At 41.2% G+C, this 16,320-nt stretch overlaps 1 protein-coding gene across 1 annotated transcript in view; it reads left to right on the plus strand.

Annotated features, from left to right (window-relative positions):
* Nucleotides 1-15,914, plus strand: part of LOC111971793 (voltage-dependent calcium channel subunit alpha-2/delta-4) — a 124,400-nt gene extending 108,486 nt beyond the window's left edge. The window contains 14 exon segments of the mRNA XM_070446340.1: nt 3,782-3,843; nt 4,278-4,292; nt 4,673-4,690; nt 4,692-4,741; nt 4,845-4,866; nt 4,868-4,912; nt 11,795-11,865; nt 12,298-12,373; nt 12,687-12,739; nt 12,889-12,944; nt 13,715-13,735; nt 13,879-13,996; nt 14,280-14,478; nt 14,747-15,914. Of these exon segments, the coding sequence (XP_070302441.1) occupies nt 3,782-3,843; nt 4,278-4,292; nt 4,673-4,690; nt 4,692-4,741; nt 4,845-4,866; nt 4,868-4,912; nt 11,795-11,865; nt 12,298-12,373; nt 12,687-12,739; nt 12,889-12,944; nt 13,715-13,735; nt 13,879-13,996; nt 14,280-14,478; nt 14,747-14,848 (908 nt within the window). The 3' untranslated portion in view covers nt 14,849-15,914.
* Nucleotides 15,915-16,320: the final 406 nt, after the last annotated feature.

Below are 16,320 nucleotides of genomic sequence, written 5' to 3' on the forward strand. Positions count from 1 at the left end.
CCAATGTGCTGACAGGGAGGTATAGGTCTCTTCTGATTGGCTCCTCCTCTGTTTCTGTCCCAATTAGAGGTCAACACAACTACTCTACTCCAAGGCGGGCTTAAAGATGGGGCTTAAAGATGTATCTTTGTTTATCAACCTGTCATTTGGTGTTGAATATCACCTTTGTCATTCATTCAGTCATTCAGGTCAGTTCAATCAGTCAGTGTGTGTGTAGTCCTCCTTACTTCTCCGGACTGCAGATGACATGGTTTTGGGTCAGAAGGACTCATTAGTAGAGGAGATCAGACTGGGTGTGTGTTTGTGTGTGCATCGTACCGACACGCACATGACCAAAAGACACTACACACCTTGCTCGTTCAAACATCTCATTCCAAAATCATGGGCATTCATATTGAGTTGGTCACCCCTTTTGCTGCATATAACAGCCCCCACCTCTTTCTGGGAATTTTCCACTAGATGTTGGAACATTTCTGCGGGGACTTGTTTCCATTCAGCCACAAGAGCATTAGTGAAGTCGGCACTGATCGTTGGGCGTTTAGACCTGGCTCGCAGTCGGCATTCCAATTCATCCCAAAGGTGCCAGTCAAGTTCTTCCACACCGATCTCTACCAACCATTTCTGTATGGACCTCGCTTTGTGCACGGGGGCATTGTCATGCGAAACAGGAAAGGGCCTTCACCAAACTGCCACAAAGTTGGAAGCACAGCATTCTCCAAGAATTCATTGTATGCTGTAGCATTAAGATTTCCCTTTCACTGGAACTAAGGGACCGAGCCCGAATCATGAAAAACAGCCACCAGGACCATTATTTCCTCATCACCAAACTTTCTACAGTTAGCACTATGCATTGGGCAGGCGGTAGCGTTCTTCTGGCATCCACCGAACCCAGATTCGTCCGTCTAGACTGCCAGATGGTGACTCCAGAGAACGCGTTTCCAATGCAATGGCGCTAGCTTTACACCCCCTCCAGCCGATGCTTGTATATGCGCATAGTGATCTTAGGCTTGTGTTGCAAGCTGCTTAGTCATGGACACCCATTTCATGAAGCTCCCGACAAACATGTATTTTGCTGACGTGCTGCACAGAGGCAGTTTTGAACTCAGTAGAAAGTGTTATAACCGAGGACGGATGATTTTTACGCGCTACACGCTTCAGCACTTGGCAGTCCCTTCTGTGAGCTTTGTGTGGCCTAGCACTTTGCAGCTGAGCCGTTGTTGCTCCTAGACGTTTCCCACTACACAATAACAGCACTTACAGTTGACCAGGGGAGCTCTAACAGGGCAGAAATTTGACGAGCTGACTTGTTGGAAAGGTGGCATCCTATGACGGTGCCACATTGTAAAGTCACTGAGCTCTTCAGTAAGGCCATTTCTACTGCCAACGTTTGTCTATGGAGATTGCATGGCTGTTGCTCAATTTTATACACTGTCATGCAATGAGTGGTGGTCCTGAAATAGTCGAATCCGCTAATTTGAAGGGATGTCCACATACTTTTGTATATTACACACATTTAATAATCATCTAACCTAGTAATTATGCAATTTACTTGCCTGCATGTGTCTTGTGAGCCATCATAAAATTTGAGGAAATTGCATAATTACTAGGTTAGATGATATTAGATGAGGTTAGATGATATAAGATGAGGTTAGAATGATATAAAGATGAGGTTAGATGATTATAAGATGAGGTTAGATTATATAAAATGAGATTAGATGATATTAGATGACGGTTGGATGATTATAAAATTGACGGTTAGATGATATAAGATGAGGTTAGATGATAAAGATGAACGTTAGATTATATTTAAATGAGGTTAGATTTATAAAATTTAAGGGGATTGAAGTTTAAAGATGGAAATTATAAAAATGAATATAGATGATATAAAATGAGGATAGAATGATATAAGATGAGGTTTAGATTATATAAAATGAGGTTAGATGCATTATTTAAAATGAGTTTTTTAGGGGATTTGGATTATGAAAGAGATGAGTTTAGATGATATTGAGATGAGGTTTAGATGATATAAGATAGGTTAGATGATATAAGATGAGGTTTAGATTATATAATTGAGGTTAGATGATATTAAGATTGAGGTTAGATATATAAAATGAGGTGTGTAAGATGATATTTAGATGAGGTAAGATGATATTAGATGACGGTTAGATGATATGAGATGAGGTTAGAATGATATAAGATGAGGTTAGATGATATAGATGAGGTTAGATTGATATAGATGAGGTTAGATGATATAAGATGAGGTTAGATGATATAAGATGAGGTTAGATGATATAAGATGAGGTTAGATGATATGAGATGAGGTTAGATGATGTTAGATGAGGTTAGATGATATTAGATGAGTTTAGATGATGTTAGATGAGGTTAGATTAGTACTTTTGTTGTCTGTTATTCACAGAAATTGCATTGCGTCAAAAGAGATCCACAACAAAAAGAGAGACATGATATAGGCATAACATCAGACAATCAATAGCTAATTACCATTTTAACAAGACAATTAAGTAACCATCTGGTGAAATGAAGCATTGATATCTCACGACACAGAACTCTGCAGAAGTATCAACAAGCACAGAGCTACCGTGAAAGCCTGGTAGATGTGCTCAGAGTGATACCCTTCCCAAACACAATTTACCTGTAACGCACGCCTCAAATCAAATCCAATTTGATTTGTCATGTGTCGAATACGACAAGTGTAGACCTTACTGTGAAATGCTTACTTACAAGCCCTTAACCAACATTGCAGTTAAAGAAATAGAGTTAAGAAAAGATTTATTAAATTAACGAAAGTTAAAAAAATTCATTAAAAAGTACCTCAAGAAAATGACTTAACAATAACGAGGCTTTATACAGGGGGTACCGGTACCGAGTCAATGTGCAGGGGTACAAGTTAGTCGAGGTCATTTGTAAAGTGACTACGCATTTGTGGTGTAAAGTACTCAAGTAAAAATACTTTAAAGTACTTCTGAAGTAGTTTTTGGGGTATCCGTAATTTACTTTACTATTTATATTTTTGACTACTTTTACTTTTACTCACTACATTCAGAAAGAAAATAATGTACTTTTTACTCCATACATTTTCCTTGACAATCAAAAGCACTCGTTACATTGTGAATGCTTAGCAGGACAGAACATCCTTGGTCATCCCTACTGCCTCTGATCTGGTGGACTCACTAAACACACATGCTTCGTTTGTAAATGATGTTGGAATGTTGGAGTGTGCGCTCTGGCTATCTGTATTTTTTTAAATAAGAAAAGGGTGCCGTCTGGTTAGCTTAATAAAAGGAATTTAAAATTATTTTACTTTTGATACTTAAGTATATTTGAGTAATTACATTTACTTTTGATACTTAAGTATATTTTAAATCAAATACTTTTAGACTTTTACCCAAGTATTATTTTACTGGGTGACTTTTACTTTTACTTCAGTCATTTTCTATTAAGGTATCTTAACTTTTACTCAAGTATGACAATTGGGTACCTTTTCCACCACTGTTATGCTTAGATAATAAACATGCTAGCCCATCAGTGTTACCACAGTGTCCATTTGCATGCAAACAGCAGAAGCCTGATGCTAACTGAGCAAACTGCATAGAGGTGAACTGAAGGCCTGATTGATTTCCTGTCACACTATAATGCCCAACACCACACCCACCCAGCCTCTCAATAGTCACTCACAGACGGACACAGTAAATTAGGCTTCAGGGTTTTTGCAGAGTCCATGTTTTCCTCTCTCAACTGACCTGTGTGTGTGTTCTATTTTTAGCCATTGGGGTGCAGATGTCCTTGGAGATGCTGGAGAAGAGGCTATGGACCATTGCCTTTCAGGTGAGGGAGCAACACACACACACACACACACACACACACACACACACACACACACTACTGACACAAATCCATCTCTGGCTCAGTTGGTAAGAGCATGGCAACGTCAAGGTCACAGGATCAGTTCCTGCGCAGGGATCACATACACACAATGTGTGACATCACTACAGAAGTAGGATCTTAATTTGAGCCAGTATGCTACAGCAGGAAAATAATCCTGCAGCAACAGGAAATGTGAACTATTATGTGGATTATAATTAATGGACATTTTTGTAGGGTTTGGTAAATTTTTCGTAAAGTAACGTCTGAAATGATCAGCAGCAAAAGATCCTACATATGTATATTTTAGGATTATCTGCTAAGTGCTAATTCTTTATCATCTCTCTGTCTCTTTGTCTTTCTCCTGGTCTACCTCTGTCTCTCACGTCCACTCACAGCCCGCTGACACAGACGTACGTAAACAGTGACCTTTTATTTTCTGTTGATACAGTACATGAACTCTTCTCTAGAGTGTAGAAGTTATCACGCCATATTGACTGGCTGTAGAACCAGTCATGTTTATGTTGTTGTTATGGTGGTTGATATGTTCCAAATCCATATACAGCTATCAGTCACATGATTCAGGTGAATCTGAGTGGTGGTCGACCTTATTCAATACCTTGACCTTTATGTCTGTCTGTCTGTCTGTCTGTCTGTCTGTCTGTCTGTCTGTCTGTCTGTCTGTCTGTCTGTCTGTCTGTCTGTCTGTCTGTCTGTCTGTCGCTGTTTGCTCTGTCTTCGTCTGTCTGTCTGTCTGTCTGTCTGTCTGTCTGTCTGTCTGTCGTCTCTCCAGTGTACTGAAGTGGAAGGATGTCTGCCCTCTCAGCTGTCAGAGCACTGTAATACTGAGGCCTGTTCTGCAGTGTTTGAGTCAGTTCCCATTCAATTCATGAATGTCAATATCATCATTGAATAAGTGCCAATTACTGTTTAACTAATGTCCCCCTGTCTCATTATTCCTCCAGGGATGTCAACTGTTTCCTTGTGGGACAGCAACGGCTCAATCATAGTCTCTATAAAGAGGAGGTCAGAGGTAAGGGTTGACAGCATGACCACCCCAGTGGACCCGAAACAGATCACAACCAATCCGTTCAGCTAACACCACACGCCAATGATACACCAGTTGACAACTCTTATTGTAGCCCCACATCTAGGTACATCTACCATGCTTTGTTATGTAATGAATGATAAAACTGTGGTTAATGAACACGTTGAACGTTTGATAAAGCAGATCAGCAGACCAAGTGGAGGATCATTATATGAATCACTATCTGGTTCGTGCTTGACCATGTAAATACACGTAAGGTCAGGTTGGTCGCCATCTTAGCACATTTCTAGAGGCATGTTCAGCCCGCAGTTGTCTCCTTAAACAACAATAGATAGATAGATAGATAGATAGATAGATAGATAGATGATAGATAGATAGATAGATAGATAGAATAGATAGATAGATAGATAGATAGATAGATAGATAGATAGATAGATAGATAGATAGATAGATAGATAGATAGATAGATAGATAGATAGATAGATAGATTAGATAGATAGATAGATAGATAGATAGATAGATAGATAGATAGATAGATAGATAGATAGATAGATAGATAGATAGATAGAAGATAGATAGATAGATAGATAGATAGATAGATAGATAGATAGATAGATAGAAGATAGATAGATAGATAGATAGATAGATAGATAGATAGATAGATAGATAGATAGATAGATAGATAGATAGATAGATAGATAGATAGATAGATAGATAGATATATAGATAGATAGATAGATAGATAGATAGATAGATAGATAGATAGATAGATAGATAGATAGATAGATAGATAGATAGATAAGATAGATAGATAGATAGATAGATAGATAGATAGATAGGAAACTGAACATTCAAGTTGACTGTAATAAGGATTCAAGTGTTACTAGTGTTATTACCTTTTGCCTAAAACAACCACTCAGGTCACAAAGTTCACTGATGGCATGTAATTGAGCTTCCTCACTATGATAGTCACTCCAGCAGATTAACAGATTACAGCCGCAAGTGTCCGCTGAAAACATTCAACCACATGATCAATGGCATGTGCATTGATGGCTAATTAAGTCTGTTTTGATTAAAAAGACAGGCCTCATTTGTTTTGGGTCGTGAACTGCAATCCATTGGCTCAATTGGACATTTCCTATTCTCCAAGTGATGACAGCATCGACCGTTTGTTAACAGTATGTTTGAATGACTGGCTTTGTACAGTACGCTGTTTGGACAGTAATTGGATGTCTTGTGCGGGTACATACTGTTAACATGTACATTCTGTTGCGTTACCATAATTATGCTGTGAATGACTGAGTCAGTTATTCGGAAGGCCTTGCAGTATGCCTTTGGCTCATGGTCAAGTCTTTCTTCCTATAGGCCTACAGTGTATGCCTAGGTTGGCAGAGAGACAGCTTTGATTATTGCACAGTGCATGTAGCCATTATTTTAGACACAGACTACAGCTTGGTTTGAGACAAAATTTGAACAATAATTCAAAGGCATTCTAAAACAGAAAAATGTGCAGGTCGTATACCTCTCTACGGGAGTAAATGAGAATCAGTGGCGGTTCGTGCCGTTCAAGATTAGGGAGGATGTATTTATTTTAATTAACATGGCTTTATTTCTATTACAGCATGTTGGATGACTGTATTCATATTCCATTCACCCAGCTTAATGTAGCATCGATAGGTTTAGGATACTAGATGATACTCGAATTTGCCCTATATTATACCCATCATGAGGTTGCTACAACCTAGTCTACAAATGAATGTTTATTACGTAGGTGCACAGGTCTAGAGACAAATTGGAGTAATCAGATAGATAGATAGATAGATAGATAGATAGATAGATAGATAGATAGATAGATAGATAGATAGATAGATAGATAGATAGATAGATAGATAGATAGATAGATAGATAGATAGATAGATAGATAGATAGATAATAGATAGATAGATAGATAGATAGATAGATAGATAGATAGATAGATAGATAGATAGATAGATAGATAGATAGATAGATAGATAGATAGATAGATAGATAGATAGATAGATAGATAGATAGATATAGATAGATAGATAGATAGATAGATAGATAGATAGATAGATAGATAGATAGATAGGGTGGCAGAGAGAGGGGGTGGCAGAGAGAGGGGGTGGCAGAGAGAGGGGGGAGAAGAAAAAGAAAGAACAGCCTTCGTGAGCACAGCCTGCCCATAGAGTCCAGTCGTCACAGGCAAACCTGGCTGCCCAGAGAGGACGGGCTGTGCTCACTCTGCCCACGGGGAGAGGTAGAGACAGAGCTGTATTTCCTATTACACTGTGTCAAAGACTCAAACCTCAAAGCTCATCAATAAGCTGAGAACCCTGGGACTAAACCCCTCCCTCTGCAACTGGATCCTGGACTTTCTGACGGGCCACCCCAGGTGGTAAGGGTAGGTAACAACACATCCGCCACGCTGATCCTCAACACCGGGGCCCCTCAGGGGTGCGTGCTCAGCCCCCTCTTGTATTACCTGTTCACTCATGACTGCATGGCCAAGCACGACTTCAACACCATCATTAAATTTGCCGATGACACAACAGTGGTAGTCCTGATCACCGACAACGACGAGACAGCCTATAGGGAGGAGGTCAGAGACCTGGATGCGTGGTGCCAGGACAACAACCTCTCCCTCAACGTGATCAAGACAAAGGTGATTATTGTGGAATACAGGAAAAAGAGGACCGAGCATGCCCCCATTCTCAGCGACAGGGCTGCAGTGGAGCAGGTTGAGAGCTTCAAGTTCCTTGGTGTCCACATCATCAACAAACTAACATGGTCCAAGCACACCATGACAGTCATGAAGCGGGCACGACAAAACCTATTCCCGCTCAAGAGACTGAAAATATTTGGCATGGTTGCTCAGATCCTCAAAAGGTTCTACAGCTGCACCATCGAGAGCATCCTGACTGGTTGCATCACTGCCGGGTATGGCAACTGCTCAACCTCCGACCGCAAGGCACTACATAGGGTAGAGCGAACGAACCAGTACATCACTGGGGCCAAGCTTCCTGCCATCCAGGACCTCTATACCAGGTGGTGTCAGAGGAAGGCCCTAAAAATTGTCAAGGACTCCAGCACACCCTAGTCATAGACTTTCTCTCTCTACCGCACGGCAACGTACCGTAGCGCAACTAGTCCAAGAGCTCTAAAACAGCTCTTAACCCCCAGCCGTAAACTCCTGAAAACATTTACATTACATTTAATCAATTTAGCACGACGCTCTTAATCCAGACACTACAAATGTCATCACCTTATGATACTCCAGTGGAACAACCACTTACAATATGCATCAACCTTTAAGAGTTAGAATTACTTACCTATCCTATATTCCTTAAAGAGGTGTCAGTGTCTCCGATGGGATGATCCGCACCTCTCATGAGAGGATGTTCCACCATTGGGGCGCAGAAGCAGGAACATTTTGCTGGGGACGGGAACTGTACTTCCTCGAGTAAGGGGCGCTGCATAGGGGGTGAACGCATGCCCTTTTTGTGTAGGCGCTGATCAGAGCCTGAGTACGAGGGCGCGTTCCCCTCACACGCTCCGTAGGCAAGCCCATGGTCTTTAGCGAATCGAGCTTCCACGGGAACGCAGTGGAGAAGACGGAGGACGGGTACCGTGAGAGAAACTTGGGAAGGTAACACCAGTGCTGCGGCGTCGGATGATTGCAGGGGTTTAATGGCACAGCAGGACACACCACGAGGTTGCAGTAATCCAACGGAGAGACAAGTGCCTGGGATTAGACCTGCGCCCTCCGGTAGCAGGTCTACTCTGCGAATGTTGTAGAGCATGAACCTACAGGAACGGGTCACCGCCTTGATGGCTACCCAGACTATTTTCAGTCAAAATGTGCAGTTTTGTCAGCCAAATGTGTGTAATCCAGCCACAACCTGAGGGACAGCCAGTGAAAAGTACAATGTAACAATAGTATTTGGCGTTGTGTTTTGTCTTTCATACCATGCCATGTGGCTCCTCAGCCATGTTACCATTAGCCTACTGACATTACTTTAATTTAATAATATTCTCATGACAATTGTTGTAGTTGCTGTTAATGTTAATATCATTTCCACTGCTACTACGCTTGTTATTAGTATTACTTTATAACTGTTAGTCCAACCATTTTTTTGTACCTTTATTTTGACAGGGAGTCATGCTGAGACCAAGGTCTCTTTTACAGATGAGCCCTGTAATTACAAAAAATATATATATCAATACACTACGAAAAGCAAAACAGAGAAAAAAAACACAATCGTAGAAAAGTTACACATTCTTCAGTAAAAAGGTCCTCAATCAGCCATCTGAATTGCCATAGAGGCACTTCATACAGTATGTGTACTTTGACAATGTAATTCATTTAACTTGCTATGTTAATAAAGTCTGTTGAATTTAACTGAATTGAGAGAGAAGAGCACACTGTGAGGCAGTAAGTAACAGGCCAAAACAACACCTGGAGCACTCATAGGATTTGAGGACACTTATGGTCCTAATCCCTCTTACAGGAATTAGCAGAGAACTGACTGATTAACTGGGGCTAAAGACAGTAAGCAGCCACCTTATCACTAACTGGAGCTAAAGGTACCAAGCAGCCCACGCCAACTTAACTTGACTTCACTGTAGAGGGAGGACTGGACTAACCGCATTACTGAGAATTAGTGGGGTGGAATGGACAAGGGCCATGGCAGTGTTCATAACATCAGTGTTCATAGCATAACAGTGTGGTGGGTATTGGGCCCTTAAATCTTAGAATGCACTTGAAGACTATGACCGTGGGGGGCTATGAGACCCTATTATACTACACATTATAGTAGGTAGTCAGTGTGGTATCTTATATCATGCGTGTACCCTGGGATTACCATGGTCTACTAAAACCACATTGATAAAAACGAATGCAGATTAAATTAATAATTTCCTGCAGTCAAATGAGCAAATCACAATATGTTGGCCTCATGGGTGGAATGTAATTAATATTTGTCATCATTTCATAATGAAAAAAGATATCTTTGGGGTTAAGGAGGAGTGTGGGCTGGAGGTGAGTGAAACAAACACACACACACCATCTTGTTCGGCCTGTCAGTGTATACGTATTCCTACTGCATCACTGCCAGTCCCGATTAAATAAAACATTTACTGACATTAAGACTACTCAGGCCAAACCAAGGATGCACGTATTTAAATTTTCCCTCTTAATTCAATATGTTTATGTCTCAGTAAGGCACTAAAGCAAACCTTAGTAAGCAGATATTATGATAAAGTGCAACCCCGTAACATTTTGCTGAGGTTAGGACTTTGACAAAGTTTTGTGGGAACACCAAGTGCTCCCCCTTTTTATTCAGAGAGAAGGATTGGGCTAAGGCAGAGCTCTGTAAATATTTAATCATTCAAGATACGGAAGGAGTACAGTGCTGCCTTGAAGAAATGGGTCATAACCAACTTCCTTAGAATTTCTGATGTACATAGCTCGTACTAGAGTGTGACTAAGCAGAAACAAAGTCTAGATGCTGACAACACAACATGTAGTATGTTGGTAATAGATTTGATTGAGGACACACTGCTGTTTTGGTTCTGCATCAGATTCCTGTCCTAAGATGGATGCATTGTTTGCCAAGTTTTGCACCGAAACGTTGTTGCGTTTTTATTTCACTGCATTTCTTTCAGGTAAATAGAGCGTCAAGTTCCATTCCGAGCTCTGGTTTCAGGGACTGGAGCTCACACTCGGGAAACACACACACTCACACAGACACACAGACACACAGACACACACACACACACACACACACACACACACACACACACACACACACACACACACACACACACTCACACACAAGACACAGACACAGACACAGACACAGACACAGACACAGACACAGACACAGACACAGACACAGACACAGACACAGACACAGACACACTCACACTCACACTCACACTCACACTCACACTCACACTCACACTCACAGACACAGACACAGACACAGACACAGACACAGACACACACACACAGACACACACCACACACACACACAGACACACAGAGACAGACACACACACACACACAGAGACCAACACACACACACACAAGACACACACTCACACACACCGACACAGACACACAGACACACACAGACACACATACTCACACAGACACACACACTCACACAGACAAACACAGACAGACACAGACACACATACTCACACAGACACACACACACAGACCCTCGGCAAACACTGCATCTCTTAAAAAGCCACAGGGAAATGCGTCTCCTTCCCTTCTCCCTGAGATTGAAATAAAGTGTCAGCCGCAGTTAGAGAGAACCGGGACGAGGAGGGAGGATGACTTGGAAACTTGGACAGTGTGGCTTAAACAAAGTGACCTTGAATAATTCAGAGTACAGGGATGTGCTACAGTAAGAGAAGACAGATAGAGGGGAGTGTATACTGTACTGTATATGAGGTTAACCTTTCTGTCATGTTAAATAAGCTGTGACACTCATTCACAGACAACAGTATCACCCTGTGAAGTGTAAAACGACTAACATACAGTACATGATAGTAACAGGTAAATACATAGAGGTACAGAATACTGTAAGGAGCAAGAGGGCATATTAAGTTTAGCCTCTTGTGGCTGTGTCTAATTGATGGTGTTGCTATGGGAGTTTGTGCTAAGTCATGCAGATTTGAAGCAATAAGGTACTGAAGGCTATTCTTGGTGTTACGCAATCTCCCTCTGGCTCCATCTCTCTGATGCAAAAGAGATCCCTTGTATAGTCAGAAGGCTCTGTAGACCTAGATGATGTCATCTCTGAATATAACCCCCTCCTGTCATCGTCTCTACAGGTCGGACGTTTCTTTGGGGAAGTGGACGGGTCTGTGATGGCAGCGTTGATTAAGTCGGGCATGTACAAGAAGTAAGAGGAGCTACATTACGATGGATATATGGATATTATCCCATTGATTGATCCTATTGTGCAAGGTTATGTAACCCCTAACTTCGTAGACCCTTTCCTGCAGTCAAATGTATTAATATTCTTCATCATTTCATAATTAATCAACTTTTTTTACCGCCGAAAATCTGGTGCTTCTACGTCAAACAGTTTGCTATATTTCAGTCTTCTGTGATGTATATAAAGTGTCATATTAGGATGCAAACTCAACATTGAATACATTTCAGCTCTATATGTGACATGGTACACATGTGTTCTTTTTATTAGGCCCATAACCATGTGTGTGTGGTGTATACTTTTTTTTGAAGTAGATTTGTTTAATACTACCAAGAAACACTCTGTGTGACCCTGATTTAGCCCAGTGCAGTAAAAGGCTTATTGTTGTGTGTCCAACAGGGTGTCGTTGTATGACTACCAGGGAATGTGCAGATCAGGACACAGTCATTCCAGTAGTGCTCGCCCTCTGCTCAGCGTGAGTCATGTTTATCAATATTTCTTAACCCTGAAGAAGGCACTATTTGCTGAAACGTTTGTTATGTGCTGCCTGCTGGTTGTAAAATATAATTACTTAACGGATGCTCTCTTCTTGTTCTCTTTCACTTGGGTTACCTATGTTTTATTCTCTTTCATCTTTCTCTCTCTCTCTCCCTCTTTCTCTGTGTCTCTCTCTCGCTCCCTCTTTCTCTCTCTCTCTGTATCTCTCTCTCTCTCGCTCCCTCTTTCTCTCTCTCTCTCTCTCTCTCTCTCTCTATCTCACTCTGTATCTCTATCTCTCCTTCCTGTAGCCTTTCTATGGCCTTGCTGCAGTGATTAAATGGTTCTTCTCTCACATGTTGATGTAAGTGTGAAATGCACATTTCAGGCTGAGTTTATGAAAAATGGTGTGTATATGCTGTTTGTCATCACTCTAGTGTAATGTTGTTTGGAACTGAACTGAATTGTTTTTGACACTTGATTTTCTCTCCCAACAACTCTGCTTCTGCACAGGTTCTTACTGGAGTTCAACTTCTGTGGGCTATGGCACTCGGATTACGTTGTAGATGGTAAATGCTCTCAATACTTTGTGACAAAGGCCATTGCAAAGAGGTTTGGATACATACTTGTGGAGGTAGAGTCCTACACCAAACTTCAAATCAAATCTAAATTGATTGGTCGCATACACAGATTTACAGATGTTATCGCAGGTGCAGCAACACCTGGTAATATAAAATAAAACAATACACACATAATCCAGAAAAATAAGAAAGTAAGAAATATCAGATGGAGCAATGTCAGAGACTGGAATATAAATATATATACAAATAATGATGTGAATAGACAGTATGGACAGTATATGAATAGAGAAGGTGTGTACAGCAGTAGTTATATAGGATGAGCCATGACTAGAATACAGTATATACATATAAAGTGGGTAAAATAGTATTTAAACATTATTAATGTGACCAGTGTTCAATGACTATGTCCATGGGGCAGCAGTCTCGAAGGTGCAGTGGAGAGTACCAGGTGGTAGCCGGCTAGAACAGTGACTAAGGCTAGTGGTGACTGTATAACAGTCTGAATACATGTTTGTGCTTTCATATACATTTGCTGAATCATCCTGCAGTTTTCATACCATATCTCATGGTTCACAATTCATTTTCTCTTCATCCAATTGCTTTCTCCCAACCATTTCTCTCATCCAATTGCTTTCTCCCAACCATTTTGTCCCCCATGGCTATCATTTGACTGTTTGCCGATCCCATTGACATGTTCATCTCCATGGTGAATGGTGCCCCTCCATCTCCTATCCTCTCCACCGGGATTCCTAACACAGCCAAGGCTGGCTACCATACATGTGAGTAGAGCTCCACAGCTCTCGGATGGGTGCCTACTTCTGGGTAGGAAGTGTGTGTGTGTGTACGTGTGCGTGTGCATGGGCCGGCGCCTGCGCGAGTAGGCTATGCATGTCTTTGAAACAAACAACTTTATCCTCATTAGCCCATAAAGCAAAGAGGACGGACGCGTTGCAGCCGTGTGACACAGAGTATCCTGGCTTCATGTTAGACAACTCCATCAAAGAGACCAACAGCCTCCTCAAATGTGGACGCTGTCAGAAGTAAGAAACCTCCTCAGTCAACTCCACAGTGGTGGCGCCATCTTGTGGCCATGATACCTACCTGCAATTATCTGAACTGCATTTTGACTACATTTTTTTTCAATGTATCCACAATGTATTGATAGCTGAATGTGTTGTGTTCCATAATGGAATGTTAAATGAATGTGTTCTGTTCCAGAATGTTTGGAGTGATGTTACACAGAGATACTAACAATAAAATAAAGTGTTACCTTAAATGACTATATAATTCTATGTAATGTTAACTTAATATTTTGTGTGGCAGGATGTTTGTGGTGCAGGCAGTCCCTGACAGTAACCTGGTGTTGATGGTGGTTCAGGCGGACTGTGACTGCTCCCGGCAGTACTCCTCCATCACCCTGGAGCCCAAAGAAGTCAAATACAACGCATCAGTCAAGTGTAACAGGATGAAATCTCAGAAAGTCCGGCGGCGCCCAAAGTCCTGCCATGCCTACCATCCTAAGGTCAGCCATCCTCCTCCTCTCTTTTTAACTGGTTGTATAATGGCATAATATTGACTTAATTACAGTTGCTGGTTACAATGTTTGCATTGCAGGCATGTTGAAATTGAAAGAGAGAAGTGTTTGTTCAATTTAAATGTACTTCTAGTCCTACAGATGAATAGTCAAAGTAGAATATTGTGTCAATCAATATAAAGCAGTAGCAGTGAAGTCACAGCAGTTTCCATGACGTTTTGTGTTAATATTGAAATGGTTTTCTTGCTGATTGTAGGAAAATGCCAAGGACTGTGGAGGAGCTTCAGAGATCAGCCTATCGGTGGCCCTCTTCTTGTCTTCTCTGGCCACCTCATTGGCCCTGCGCAGATGGAATTAACCAGGCTCCATCTCGCTTATGGCCTGTGGTTCTCAGATGGACATGAGAATGCAGACTAAACAATCTTAACATTCCATTTTTGTACATTTTCTAAAAGACCTACAACTACGTAAATAACCTACTAACACAGTAGTTCAAGTCAACTCTGGAGTAACAATAAAAGGGCTATTTTCTCGTAAGACTCCTTTTCCCACACCGATAGAGAAAGAAACGAACCAGTCCTAACAAATGCCTCAATTTCTTTTGTACGAGCCATGGGATATGAGTTTGTGGACATGTGAATCGAAGGGAGAGACTGTTATTTTCATGGAGACACTGATATGGTAGAAAGATTTCAGCCCTCTACAGGGCAATCCATCTTAGTGCAGACTGAAGGACAACCACCCTGACAACCTCACTCAGCTGGAGAACTGTTGCCATAATATGCCCATCAACAGGAAAATAGGAACATTTTCTCATATTTATACACAGTAACATTAAGATGTACTGTATTGATACTGTTGTTTTTTTGTATGTTGGAATGAACTACGGTACCAAAACTTTGTGCTACAAAAGAGGAAGGAATATTAATCTCTAATTTATAAGCAATAATGTATGCCATTACACTGGTGATTTGAATGGAACATGCTGGTGACAATTCCCTCAGAACTGAGAGGTGAGATCTAGTATAGTTTATGATTACTGGTACGCATGAAGCTTTACGAAATAATTGTCAGGGGGAGGAGACTGTTAAACAATAACCTATTGTCAAATGTGAATCAGAACACTACATATTTTTCTGTCTTATTCCCAACCCCACTGGACACAGGGCTCAATAGAATCCGTCTCGCCGTAGTCCAGCGCAGTAGCTCTAATTGAGCTGACATATGCAGTGTTTACTGTGAATGCAGTCTCCTCAAAAGCGGGAACATTGCCTTTAAATTTAAATTGCGCTATAGCGACGAATTACGGCGATACGGATTGAATTGAGCCCATACTTACATGAGAAGCTGAGAGCAGCACAGGATCATCCACAGAGCAGCATTATCAAATCAAGCACATTTTATTGGTCACATACGTGTTTAGCAGATGTTATTGCGGGTGTAGCGAAATGCTTGTGTTTCTTGCTCCGAAATTAGGGGTTAAGTGCCTTGCTCAAGGGCACAACGGCAGTAGGTGGCACCTGAGATGTTGATACCAGCAACCCTCTGGCCCATTTCTTCCCTGTAAAATTATTACAAGCTCACTGTTGGTAAACATGGTGTATTTCAATATTTGAATCATCAAAACGATCTGCATATAGTAGCTAGGACTACATGTAAATGAGATGCCATAGGTGCTTGGAGATATTGAGGAATATTACAATATATTGAATATTTAAAATAGGGTATCTTGTACCTTTTTCATTGTTGTCCCCTATAAGAGCTAGACCAATAAGAAACTGATACAGAGGGACATTATCTGTGACGTGTGCAAATGGTTGATGGCAGTTT

Source organism: Salvelinus sp. IW2-2015, linkage group LG13 (genome assembly GCF_002910315.2).
Source record: "Salvelinus sp. IW2-2015 linkage group LG13, ASM291031v2, whole genome shotgun sequence".
Classification (NCBI taxonomy): domain Eukaryota; kingdom Metazoa; phylum Chordata; class Actinopteri; order Salmoniformes; family Salmonidae; genus Salvelinus; species Salvelinus sp. IW2-2015.